Genomic DNA, 13851 nt, shown 5'->3' on the forward strand with positions numbered 1-13851 from the left:
TGTGTGCTGAATTCATATATTTGTTACTATTCATGATCGAAATTATGAAATTTCCTGGCACAGATTTAGCCAAAACACAGAAATGTACAACATCTATATACCAATCATCATTATACTAAATACCAAGATACCATATGTAACTAAGAAATAGTAATTTACAGAATTTCTTCTGAAAATAGGCCCAAAAGAAAATATTACTGTTATTTTAGAATAAAAGTATCCCCAGTAGAGAGAATGTATTTTCATCCAAGTATTGTTATCAAAAAAATCTATGTAACACTTATTTTTATAAGTCTCAGAGGAAAAATTTCTCTGAGATTAAAATACGAGGTTTTAAAAATGCATGTTCATTTTGTGATGAAATCCAAATGCCTGTATTTTAAAATGACTGTTTTAAAAACTCCATCTTGGAAAACAAATAATAATTTAGGTAAGTATTTCTTAGAGTGGAACAAGGACTGCCTATGTCTGAATCACCCAGGATTCTTGTTAGAAATATGAATTCTGGGCCAGGTGCGGTGGCTCACGCCTGTAATCCCAGCACTTTGGGAGGCTGAGGCGGGAGGATCAAGAGGTCAGGAGATAGAGACCATCTTGGCTAGCACGGTGAAACCCCGTCTCTACTAAAAATACAAAAAATTATCCAGGTGTGGTGGCGGGGCCTGTAGTCCTAGCTGCTTGGGAGGCTGAGGCAGGAGAATGGCATGAACCCGGGAGGCGGAGTTTGCAGTGAGCCGAAATCGTGCCACTGCACTCCAGCCTGGGCGACAGAGCGAGACTCCGTCTCAAAAAAAAGAAAAAAAAAAAAGAAAAGAAAAGAAAAAGAAAGAAAGAAAGAAAAAGAAATATGAATTCTGTACCTTAACCCTGAACTACAGAATTGGGGTAAGAGGGTCCCATTTTTAACCCCTGCTTTGGACTGTGGGCTAAAATAGGTTATAAAACCAAGGTTTCAACACAAGCATTTTATTATATTCTATAAGTCTATTCCTTAGAAATAAAAAAGGGATTACACATAGTCTGTGCCAAGAAAAAAAAGTTAATTAGAACGGTAAGTTCATCTTAATTGAAAAAAAAACTTGTATCATTATAATTCAATATTCTCAGGTAGATGTGGGAAGAAAAGAAATAATAGGATCTTTTCTCCATCTTCTATGAGTATAATCTGAATCAGAACAGACTGAGAAAGGAGAGCTGAAGCTTGATAATACTTTTAGAGGAAAAACTGGAGCAATCAAGAGAATGAGATACAACACCATCGCTGAGCATGAGACATACTGGGAAGGAGAGCTCCTAAAAGTTATCTGATTCCAGAGCTAGGCCTTAGTTGTCGGGACTGCACACAGTTCCAAGGACTGAAACACCTGGGAACTACTTTGGAATAAGGATTTAAAACACCCCCTTCCAATTAAAAAGTGATGACACTTCAAAATAACTAAGGCGAGAGAAGGCAGAAATTGTGGAGTTGGCATTAACTTGTCCCTAGGTGGTGCTATTTCTTTAAATTTTGCTCCAGTGTTTTCTCTTAATATGAAACCATAAGTAATTATTAATTAAATATATCTAAAGCTATAAATACTTCAGCATTTAGAAAATATCTTCACAATATTCAGCTAAGCAATTTTCCATGTCTATAAAAGAGCTTAAAGGCTTTACCAAGGAGTAACCACCAACTTGGTGGTAGCTATCTAAGTTGCAGGCAGAGAGACAAAGCAGAAGTGATCTCTGAAGTGTGTGGTGGGCAAAGCCAGGCCCATTTCAGGGATAGCAAACACCACAACCTTCTTTTCTCTGACAGTGCTTGTGCACTTGTAAAGGGACAAGTAAATGGAGATGACCAAAGTTAGGTAAAATGCAAAGAACAGCCATATGATCAGTGGTGACAATTGCTTTGCATCCATCTTTGCAGATCTTTGCCTGGGTTCATCTATAGCCTGAGTCCAGGCTATAGCTGATATTTTTTTCTTCACATAGGGAAACAGGTAGATAAGGTGGGGAAATTGGGACAGAAAGCATTAAGAGTATCATGGCAGCCATTTTGGGACAACTTTGTTCACATGGTATGGGTGTAAAGGGAGCTCATTATTTCAAAAAGCTATAGAAAACCAATGAAACTCAAAAGGATAATACTTTTTATATAATCCTTAAAAGTTAGAACTCAGAACATTAAAGTTGAGACTAGGGAACCCTACTGAGTTTCATGATCTGAGAAATTGAAATTTATCATGCAGGGATACTGGCTGTTGCTACTATTCCTAGAACTGCACAAAAAGATAAAACATTCCTTGCGTTCTCAAAAGAGAGAATATGTGCAATTCTTCCATCTATTCAAAGCTTTTATGAAAATTTTTTTCTTAATTTCTAGTCTCCCTCCAATTTTCTAGCTACATTTTCCCATAGAATTTAGGGCTTTGAAATTTTTGTTATTTTGATAATCCATTTAATTAAGCAAGAAGCACTTCTATTGAGTTAGGCATAATCAAGCCCTAAGTCATAAAGGAAAAATATTGAGGATTAAAATATTTACAACAAATATTAGTACTCTTTCAGGGCAGAACTCAGCATTGCCTAAGGAAGATCAATCTTTGAACTAAAAGCAGTGTTTATATTTTCTTGACCACCAGTCTCCTCAGAAATCCATTCATTTTTTTCTTTTATTCCTAATGCCTTCTTTCCTCATCTTCCAATATCCCATATACCTTCCCTAAATTTACAGACATTGTTGTTCCCCAGGGTCTTGAAAGCATAATGTTCTCTGTGGCATGGTACACCCCTGGGGTCACAGAGCTCAGTGGCCCTACTACAGAGCAATAAAGGCTCTATGGGATAACATTAAGTCCAACCTGCGGTTAGGGGTGGGGTCAAATAAGGTGAGCAACCCAATAAGTCTTCCTAATTCAATGCAAGAGCCTCCTAAAATACTGGTGTGAAAAAGCCACACATTGTCCAATTTATTTTGTTTTGTTTTGTATGGTTCTAAGGGCAAGAGAGATGGAACGTGGTTGGCTCACTCATTCCTCTCCTTTCCCTTACTTCTCCAACGTTCTAAGTACCGTCCCTACCACTGCCTACTCTTGCCCATTCCAGTTTCCACCTTCAACTTCTCCAACACAACCTATTCCATAATTTGGTCCTGGTACATATAGAGAAGGGAACTGGTCCACTTCAAGCAGACATGTTTCAACTCCCATCTCTTAGAGCTAAATGATCTAAGAGCCTGCAGACAGAAAAGAATTGAGACCATGCACAGGCTAAATGTCAGTGAACAGGAGGTAGACAACCTGGCAATGGCAATTTCTGAGTCTGTCTTTCTAAGTTGTATCCAGCACAGCTCTATGTCTAGTGCCTTCTTTAATGCTTACTTTGAATGCTTGCTAAAAGAGCCTTGAGATGCTACAGAAATTACAATGTGGTCTCTAATGGAGAAGAAAAAATATTTTATACTTTCTCATGTTCTACCTATTTACAAATTATAAGTAAACCATCAATTGATTATTGTATCAGTAAAGTATATCTTTATTTTATCACAATTAAACTCATATCATGAAGTCAAAAAACAGGACCAGAGTCAATCAATGTAAGCAAAATGAGGAACTGTGAAATGCAGGCTGAACACACATCCCTCCTCCTCTTCCCATCCATCTTTTAGTTGCTCATGAAGACATCACTTTTACTATTTTGTGAGAATAGAGGAAAACAAAGTGAACATGTGGATAGGTACTGGCTGCATTTCAATATGCTACTTCCCACAACTTTTGGAAAATCTAAACAAATACAAATTGTCTTGCGATCTACAAACACTTTCAAAATCCAAGGAGCAATGTGGTACAGAGAGATAACAACTTTAATTAGACAGCTACCTCCAGAGTCAGACAGGATGGCTCTATGGAAATGTTAGATGATCCGTGCATCCAGAGTGAATCTGGAATAACTAAGGAGGATTCAAAGAGATTTAGGAAATCGGAGGATACAGACAGAATAGATGAAGGGAGACTGAGAATGAAGGCTAGATTTGATTCAAAATCCTATTTACACAGAGTCAATCATAATAAACTCAAATCTCAGAGTTTTAAAATGGCATTTCTTATATGCTAGTTATGATCAGCAGTCCACAGGAAAAAAATATTAAAATTAAGGAATTATGCTTTTCAGCTCCATTTGTGGAAGGGAAGAAGGGGCTGCAAAAACCAATGTATCACAGAAGCTGAAGTCCCTTATCCAATCTGAACTGACCACTGGTCAGTTAACTGGAAGCAGTAGGCCGGTGTGCCAGAGAGTAGCCTTCTAGACTCTGGTATGGGGCACACCGAGAGCATCGGTGGCATGTTTTACAGATAAAATGAAGTGCATCAGACAACTCTGTGAATTAATTAAGTGGAGGTTGGTAAAGAGAGCGCCTTTATTAAATTCCAATAATTTCCCTTCCTTTGAAGGACTCACAGGATGTCCTTCAGATACCAGGATGGCAAGACAGATGTCTACAGTTTTGGGAACGTTGGCAGTTTGACCACCCACGTGCTTCCTGCCCCCTCAACACCACGCTCTGCGACTTCAGCCTCATGCAAAGATTCCTTACCAACCTCAGACGACAGTTCCTTGGTCTCTTTGATGCCCCCATTCTTTTTTGTCTGCTTTCCATCTTCATGAAAACACGACACTCCTTCCTGTCTCCTCTAACTCCTTTTATCATCCCTTTCTCTGGCTCTTTCTCCTCCTCCTGTTCCTAAGAGTAAAGGGCTGTCTCACTTTCTGTACTCGTGCTATTACATACTCTCTCCTTGGGTGGTCTCGTCCCTTTCTCCTGGTTTCAACAATCACCTTTACATGAATGAAGCAATCTACATTTTTTCTTCTGTTCTCTACCAGTCTGCCATGCTAGAACACCACATTTGACACTATTGGGCTTCTCAGACTGGCTATACCAAAACCTAAAAATCAGCTTTTCAAAAACTAAATATATTGGTTTAACTCCCTAAGCCTACTCTTCCTCCTGACGTCCTTCTTAATGAACATCAATAATAACATCTATTTTTCTAGTGCTTATCATGTGGCAGATATTATTCTACATGATTTATGTATGATAAAGCTGTTTAATATTCACAGCAGTTCCATGGAGAAGACACTATTGTTTCCCTAATTTTACAGATAAACTGAGACACACAAAGAGCTTGTTTATGATTATATAGATACTAAAAGTCAAGGCTAGGATTGGAATTTAGGCAGTCTGGCCCCAGAACTGAACACTTAACTACTCTGCTGTACCACCTTTCTTTGCTGGATTTCTTTCTTCCTTCCTACCTTCCTTCCTTCCTTTATTATTTATTTATTTTTATTTTTTTGACAGAGTCTTGCTCTGTTGCCCAGGCTGGAGTGCAGCGGTGGGATCTCAACTCACTGCAACCTACGCCTCTCAGATTCAAGCAATTCTCCTGCCTCAGCCTCCTGTGACGCTGGGATTACAGGCATGCGCCACCACACCCAGCTAATTTTTGTATTTTTAGTGGAGACTGGCTTTTACCATGTTGGTCAGGCTGGTCTCGAATTCCTCACCTCGTGATCTGCCTGCCTTGGCCTCCCAAAGTGCTTGGATTACAGGCGTGAGCCACTGCGCCTGGCCAATTTTTGTATCTTTGGAGACAGGGTTTTACCATATTGGTCAGACTGGTCTTGAACTCCTGACCTCAGGTGATCCACCCACCTCGGCCTCCCAAAGTGCTGGATTACAGGCATGAGCCACCACGCCTGGCCTCTTTGCCACATTTCAATCCTTACATTAGTCTTCAACTCCTCCAGTTCATGTCCCACCAAGTCTTGCTGATTTTCTTTCTGCAAAGCCTCTCCCTTCAGTCCCGTTCCCCTGTTCTCTTATTACCTCTTACCAATGCCAGTTTTATTGATTTCTAGTTATCCACTAATCAGCTCTTCTCTAGGTCCACTATACCTGGGTTTTCTTTTTTTCAAAAGTGAAAATAGCTTTTTTGGTTTTCTGGATATAAAAATAACATGCTCTGCCAGGTGCAGTGGCTCATGCCTGTAATCCCAGCACTTTGGGAGGCTAAGGCAGGCAGATCACTTGAGCTCGGGAGTTGGAGGCCAGCCTGGGCAACATGGCAAAACCCCGTCTCTACAAAAAAATACAAAAATTAGCAGGGCGTGGTGGCGTACACCTGTAATCCCAGCTACTCGGGAGGCTGAGGCCAGAGGATGGCTTGAGCCTGGGAGGCAGAGGTTGCAGTGAGCCAAGATCCCACCACTGCACTCCAACCTAGGCAGCAGAGCCAGATCCTGTCTCAATAAAAAAAAAATAATAATAATAATAATTTTTTAAAATTCTCATTGTATCACAATCAGAAGACAAAAGCAAATACACAAAAAAGAAACTAAAGTCCGGGTGTGGTGGCTCACACCTGTAATCCCAGCACTTTGGGAGGCTGAGGTGGGTGGATTGCTTGAGCTCAGGAGTTAGAGACCAGCCTGGCCAACATGGCAAAAACCCCTCTCTACAAAAAAATACAAAAATTAGCTGGGCATGCTGGCAGGTGCCTGTAATCCCAGCTTCTCGGGAGGCTGAGGCAGGAGAATCACTTGAACTCAGGAGGCAGAAGTTGCAGTGAGCCAAGATCCTGCCATTGCACTCTAGCCTGAATGACAAGAGCAACATTCTATCTCAAAAACAAAAGAAAGAGAGAAAGAAAGAAAGAGAGAGAGAGAAAGAAAGAAAGAAAGAAAGAAAGAAAGAAAGAAAGAAAGAAAAACCTAAATCATAATTTTGTCTCTCTGCAGTGATAATTGTTGCTAGCATATTGGTACATACTCCAGAGAATTTTCTCTCTCTTTGCATCATCTACGCATATAACCATAACATTTTAGCATTAAAAAAGAGATCATATTTCTTTATTGCATTTCAATGTTTTCATTGATAATACTAGGTGTTATTAGCCATTTTGATATTTGCCATTCTTTAACACAAATGTACGTTTTTGTATTAGTTTGTATTTTTCTAATTACCAGTAATACTAGTTTTTCACAGGCTTAATGTATTTTTTATTCTCTCTTGTGATCTGACTTTTGCTCCATGTTTTCTAGTAATGATCACTTTTTCTTATTGGTTTGTATGAGCTCTTTTTATATCAAGCATATTAACTATTTGCTTATCATGTATATTGAAGAAAATTTTCCTTAAGTTGTTCTTATTTTAATTTCATGTTAGAGGTTTTATTGTTGTTGTTTTGTTTTATAAATGTTTAAGACTTTTTTGTAGTCATATATATGATTATTTTCCTTTTTTTTTTCCTGCCTTTGGTGTTCTGTGACCGGATTACTGTTTTTAATGCTCAGGTCTGATCATATGACCCCTAGAATGATTCGTGGCCTGCAGAGCCTGGAGAGGCCCAAGCTCCTTGGGCTCAAAATCATCCAGTAGATGAGTCCTCTTCCTTGGTCAAATCACATTTCAGCTCATTTCTGGCTCCTTTCTGTCATACAATTAAAAATAAAAAAGCTTTTTACAGACAGGATCTCACTAGGTTGCTCAGGCTGATCTTAAACTCCTGGGCTCAAGGAATCCTACACCTCAGGCTCCCAAGGAGCTGGGATTACAGGCCGAGCCACCACACTTGGCATGTTCATAAAATTACACTCTATTTGATACAATCAATTGCTATTCTGAAAATTTGTCACATCTTTCACCACTATTAGAAATTGTGAAAAAATATAAGATTTTAATAGTGAATAGAGGTTATTAAAATAGACTGATGTGATATTCTTGAAATTATACCTTAGAAATCATATTTTTCAAAACCAGAGACAGAATACACTGGGACCTTGCTTCAGGATCCCTGTGTGCTGGGAAGAAGGGAAGCCTGGCTTGAATAAAAGGTCTCCTAGCACAGCTTAGGATATTCTACTACAATCTAAATGCATTCAAGTGATGTCGCCCAAATTATGAATGCTGCGTGATAAGCTCCCCTTGGTTAGCTGTCACATGGCAAGCTGACAAGTTACCTAGAGGTTTTCCTATCCAGAATTCCCACCCCTCTTTGCTCATGCTGTTCTATCTGGAACACTCTCTCTCAAATTATCTCTATCCCTCCTCAACTCAACTACATTAATCTTCCAAGTCTCCCCTCAAAATCGATCTCCATTTTTTATTCCCAAGCAAAAAACAAGTCAACAATTGCTTCTTAGAGTTTGCAATGCTTTATGACTCTTCTCATCATATCTTCTCTTGCTCATGATTACCTGAGTGCATGCTACCTCCCTACTACACTGTAAGTTCCTTAAAGGCAGAGACTGAATCTCATCTTAGAGCACTCTTTCAGTCCCAAACAGAGGGCACTGGGTAGTCCTTAGTAAATTTGCTGAATAAAGGAATGATTGTGATGACCAGCTCGGTGCTACATCACTGAAGCCACTATCTGGGGTTTGCTTTAAGAAGGTATTGGCTGGGCACAGTGGCTCACACCTGTAATCCCAGCACTTTGGGAGGCTGAGGCAGGTGGATCACTTGAGGCCAAGAGTTTGAGACCAGCCTGGCCAACATGGTGAAACACCATCTCTACTAATAATACAAAAAATTAGCTGGGCATGGTGGTGCATGCCTATAATCCCAGCTATTGGGGAGGCTGAGGCAGGAGAATCGCTTGAACCCGGGAGGCAGAGGTTGCAGTAAGCTGAGATCACGCCATTGCATTCCAGCCTGGGCGACAAGAGCAAAACTCCATCTCAAAAAAAAAAAAGAAAGAAAAGGAAGAAGGTATCTGAGAAGCTCTAAACCCACACTGGAGTTGGAAACAGGCCTACAATCATTATTAGGCCTTCCTTTGAATTCTTAGCAACACTGCCCTATCAGCTCAACATTCACCTCAGTATTAGCTTCTGGGCAAGTCAATATCCTAGAGATCCAGTATTTGTCCTGACACATTCACTAAGCTAACAAGAACACACGGCTGGAGCCTTGGTACCTTTCAGCTGATACCACCACTCCTGAAGAAAAATAACACAACTTTTTTTTTTTTTTTTTTTTTTTTTTGAGACGGAGTCTTGCTCTGTTGCCCAGGTTAGAGTGCAGTTGCACAATCTCAGCTCACTGCAACCTCTGCCTCCCGGGTTTAAGCAATTCTCTGCCTCAGCCTCCCCAGTAGCTGAGATTGCAGGCACCCGCCACCACGCCTGGCTAATTTTTGCATTTTTAGTAGAGATGGTGTTTCACCATCTTCGTCAGGCTGGTCTTGAACTCCTAACCTCGTGATCCACCTGCCTCAGCCTCCAGACAACTTTTCTTATAGCCTCCAAATCCAGGACAAGGCTGTGAGGTTCCAACTCACTAAAACATGGCATAATTTGCAGCAGTTGATTTTGCTCAAACAGAAGCTCAATGCAAAGGCATTCAACACAGAGACTAAGAGTGTCATACCTGAATGTTAACATCTGCCCCGTTGTTTACTAACAATTCAAGACACAAAGCACCATGAGTGGAGGCAGCAGCAAAATGCAAAGGGGTGAACCCATTATTGTTTGGCTGGTTCACGTTAGCACCGTAGTCAATCAACTCGTTAACCACAGCATCCTGTCCATTGTAGCAGGCGATGTGAAGCGCTGTATTTCCATAGACATTGATTTCATCAATCTGCAAAAGAGTCCAACACAGGGTGATTAAAGTCATTAGAGCCAGTTTACTCCATTTTCCACAAAAAGCATAACGGCCGTGGCTAGAGAAAGGAAATGGCCATCCGCCAATATAATTGTTCAGAGCTTACTCTTGCCCCAGTGTGGTCATCTTGGGAATGCTTGTCACCCCATGGTAAAGATCAGCAAAAAGTCAATGTGGCAAAAAATGAACTGGAGACAGAGAAGTTTCATCCTGGGGAGAGGTATTTTTCAGCTAACAAAGGAATAAAAGGTGAAGGGCAAAGCTGCTTTCAAAACACCAAAAGAGAAGTAAATCAGAGGAGAATGAAAAGAGTCCCACACTCTAGGATTGGGGCACAGAAAACCTCAAGAAATGGTGGGGGATGGCAGAGGAAGTGGCTGCGGAGATGGCAGGGGAGGTGGCTGTGGAGTCTAAACATGGAAGGCGGGTCAGAATCCACTCTCTGTTTTGCTCTGGAGTCCGACACCTCACCAGGTTGCATTTTAGTAGCAGAGCAGTGGTGCCGTCAGGAGGTGTGTTTCGTCCACGGCTCCCTATTGCTTTCTGAGACCTGCCCTGGATGCCTGGTTTCATCATTATGGTTTTCCATAATGATGCAACTTGGTTTTCCTTTCTTGGGGGACAGGATGTTCCAGCCTCACCACTGCTCCTGTTCTACCAGCAGAAGGAGAAGGCAGCAGTCTGCCTTTTCCAGCTCAAGAGTAGACATTGCTGCTGTTTGTCTCTGCCATTTATTCATTCATTTCTGCTGTAAGTCATGACTTAGAAGGCTACATTTGGAAGGTGGGATGCAGAACCTTGGCGAGTCTTTAAGAACAACTGGTTAATATATATTACATAGAATCTTTATGTCTATATATTTATCTATGTTGATATAGAAAGTTATTCAGTTTCCAGTTTTCCTCTGCTTAGTGTATGCCCCCACTGCCCTTCATCAGTTGCCCACAAAAACTCAAAAAGACAGGATGCTAGAAAACAATTCCCCTGCCCTTGAATTAAAGTGCAAACAGGATTTAACTTTAGAATAACAGAAATCTTACAAATACACTGGCCATGCATTGATGCATTCATCATAGCTCACCTCCACCCCCAGGTTCAGGAGATGCTTGACAACATTAATCTGTCCATTGGAGGCTGCAGCATGCAGAGGGGTATAACCCTTCTTATCCTTACAGGTCACTTCTGCGCCATGGTTAATGAGCAATGCTACAACATCCAAGTGGCCTTTACAAACAAAGCAGCAGAAAACATCGTTAACCTTTATAGGACAATTTGCTGATTCATTTCACCTAAATTATCAACTATTAGCTTTCATCGCCACCAGTATTTTGCTGAGTTATTTGTAAAAAGCTGGTTCATGGCAACTATTCAACAAATATTTATTGAGTACCTCCTATAGTCAGGCATAATGTAAAAGCTGTGGGGAGAAAAAAGATGATTCATATGTGAGCTTTCTCTTCAAGGAGATCTAGGTGATGCTTGTTACCACGCTAATGAATAATGGCGAGGTTTTGCCAAGATATTAGTAGAGAGCCTTTAAAAATGTTGTATTAAAATGAAAGCAATGCTTTTGAAAACAATTGCCATTCCTCACTGAAAAGTTTAACAATGACAATTCAGTTAGGAAAAACTGATAAAAGAAAAAAAAACAATTAATGAGAATGACCCCAGATTATTGTTTAATCATATAAAATCACTGCTGCTCAACTGTATTTGGACCCACAAAAATGGCAATTACATATGCCTCAACTTAAAAGTATCCTCATGAATTAGAGGCCAAACAGAAAACCCTTCTAGTTTTAGCTCCTGTTAGCATTTTTTTCTACAATATTTTACTCTGTTCCACAATTCACTATATATAGAATAAGCCTGTACAACATGGTGAAACCCCGTCTCTACTAAAAATACAAAACTTAGTTGGGCACGGTGGCACATGCCTGTAGTCCCAGCTGCTCAGGAGGCTGAGGCATGAGAATCACTTGAACCTGGGAGGCAGAGGCTGCAGTGAGCCGACATCACACCACTGCACTCCTGCCTGGGCAACAGAGCGAGACCTTGTCTCAAAAAATAAATAAATAAATAAACAAAGAAACAAGCATATTTGACCTTTATTTCGGGACTGAAGATTGTTCAATGCTTCAGGATCATTGCTCTAAATATGGCTGAAAATTGAAGGGTAGAAGACAAGTACTGACTCCAGGACTTTGTGTGTGTGTTGGGGTGGGGGGAAAGTATTGGCTTGTTTTATTAAAATTTGACTCTTTTCTCTCCAAGACTTTATATAGAAAAAATTTTTTTCGATTATTAGTGCTGCTATCTTAAGCTATTTGCCCTGGTTTTGCCTATTATTCCTATTTGTATCCTGACAGCACACAAAACAATGATTTGATTTCTTTAGAGTCATTTATCCAAATGCTTTAACTGTATATACATCAGCAGAGAGCAATCGTGAAACTTCGCATTCTTTGAGTCCTATCCACACTAGCTTAGTGTGTGTTCGGCCTACACAGCTGTCTCCCACAGTCACTGGCTCCAGTCCTGCAGGTGCCACGCAGTCATTTCATATGCTTCAGCCAACTCAAAAATCCATGTCAACTTTTTTTTTTTAAATGCTAATGCTTGTAAAAGTTTAAGACTCTGTTTTTTTAAGCCCAAGGATTCACTCAGATCCACCTTTAGCCACATAATTTATTTCATCCCTGCCCCAACCTACTCTTTCTCCCTACAATTAATGTTAATTTTTAAAGTGATGATAAAAGGCACATATGCTTGTTAAAAAGGATTCAGAAGGGCAAAAAGGTATTAAAAGAAAACCAAAATCATCCACAATCATAAATCCCCAAAGACAATCAATTAAAATTTTAGCATATAATATTTTCCAAGTTTGTTATTGTACAGATTTTTCAATGAAAATGAGAATTATATTATTTATACTGTTTTATAATATGCTTTCATTTAACATATCACAGACTCTGTGTTAATAAACACTCATGGACTCATCACTGTAGTTACTGCAAAGTGTCCCCTTGTGCGGATCTTCCAGAATTTACCAAAACAATCTCCTGTGGATGGGCATTCAGGTTGTTTACAACTTGGTGCTGATAGAATCCTGTCTATTTTTCTAATGGCAGGATGTTCTCCAATTAGAAACACAAAGGAAATATCTTAGTTCTTCATTTCCCACAAGTCTACACTTAGAATAAACTCTGTGAGATCTCTCATTTGTCAGTGGGATTTGCCAACAAAAGTGAAAAGGAAAAACGTAGAAATGTGAACTCTCCCAAGCGGGTAGAAATGAGGGCTGCAGGCTTCAGTTTTGTCGTCAGTGGACTATCAGGACAATCACCAGTGCCTCTGGTGCCCTCCATCTATAAAATAGCCAGAGGTTTGTCTTTTCTTCCTTTCTTTTTGTTTCTTTCAAAAATATTTATAAATTTAAAAAGACGAATGGAATTTGTGTCCTTGCTTTCCTAGCCAGTGCTCTTTCTTTTTAAAACACCTTATTTTACTGCCATGACAAGTTAAAATAAGCACAATCTGTGCAGCTTTCCAATCCAGACTGAAGCACATTCAAAGAGGCCCAAGCCATGATTCATTCCTCCTCTTCTTTGTAGGATAAATAAATATCTGACAAAGCAACTGCCCGACTGGAGCGCACTATGCATGCCAGTAAAATCAACCAAATCTTCATTCAATTGCAACCCAAGCTTGAAAAGAAGTCAGACTGGAGAAAACCTACATGGTCAACGAGAGACCCATGGCTTATTTAGTTAAAGTTATCTGTACTTTGCTTTCCATGCACGGAATCCTTACCCATGTATGCTGCCCAGTGCAGAGCACGCCGGTCCTTCTTGTCAAATGCATTGATATTTGCCCCTTTGGCCAAGAGTAAATTGACCATCTGAAAGATAACCAACAATGAAATCAAGCATATATTCTGTAATGGTGAGGCCTCCTCACTGCCTGCAGATGATCTGAGCCAAATTAACATGAAATCTAAAGGCAGGTCAGAGATCTGGAGTTCTGACAAAGTAGAAATATGATGTCAGAGCAGGACATGTGTCATGTGTGTCAGAGGAAAAGATTGAAGTGACAGCCTACTTTTTCAATTCATTGTGGCTCTAAAGTTGAGAATGATATAGATGCTGAAGGTTTGGTGTACAAATATTTTCATCACATTCTTTAAAATCTCAGCAAGA

The 13851-nt window shown here is 40.0% G+C and overlaps 1 protein-coding gene across 18 annotated transcripts in view; it reads right to left on the reverse strand.

Annotated features, from left to right (window-relative positions):
- Nucleotides 1-13851, reverse strand: part of ANKRD44 (ankyrin repeat domain 44) — a 351835-nt gene that overhangs the window by 153525 nt on the left and 184459 nt on the right. For 17 of the 18 annotated variants that reach the window (XM_063791430.1, XM_009443922.5, XM_063791432.1 and 14 more), the window contains 3 exons: nt 13466-13553; nt 10734-10876; nt 9416-9628 (listed from right to left, as the gene is read on the reverse strand). In XM_063791430.1, the coding sequence (XP_063647500.1) occupies nt 9416-9628; nt 10734-10876; nt 13466-13553 (444 nt within the window). The remainder of the gene's footprint in view (nt 1-9415; nt 9629-10733; nt 10877-13465; nt 13554-13851) is intronic. The other variant, XM_063791433.1, reaches the window with a different exon arrangement.

Source organism: Pan troglodytes, chromosome 13 (assembly GCF_028858775.2).
Source record: "Pan troglodytes isolate AG18354 chromosome 13, NHGRI_mPanTro3-v2.0_pri, whole genome shotgun sequence".
Taxonomy (NCBI): domain Eukaryota; kingdom Metazoa; phylum Chordata; class Mammalia; order Primates; family Hominidae; genus Pan; species Pan troglodytes.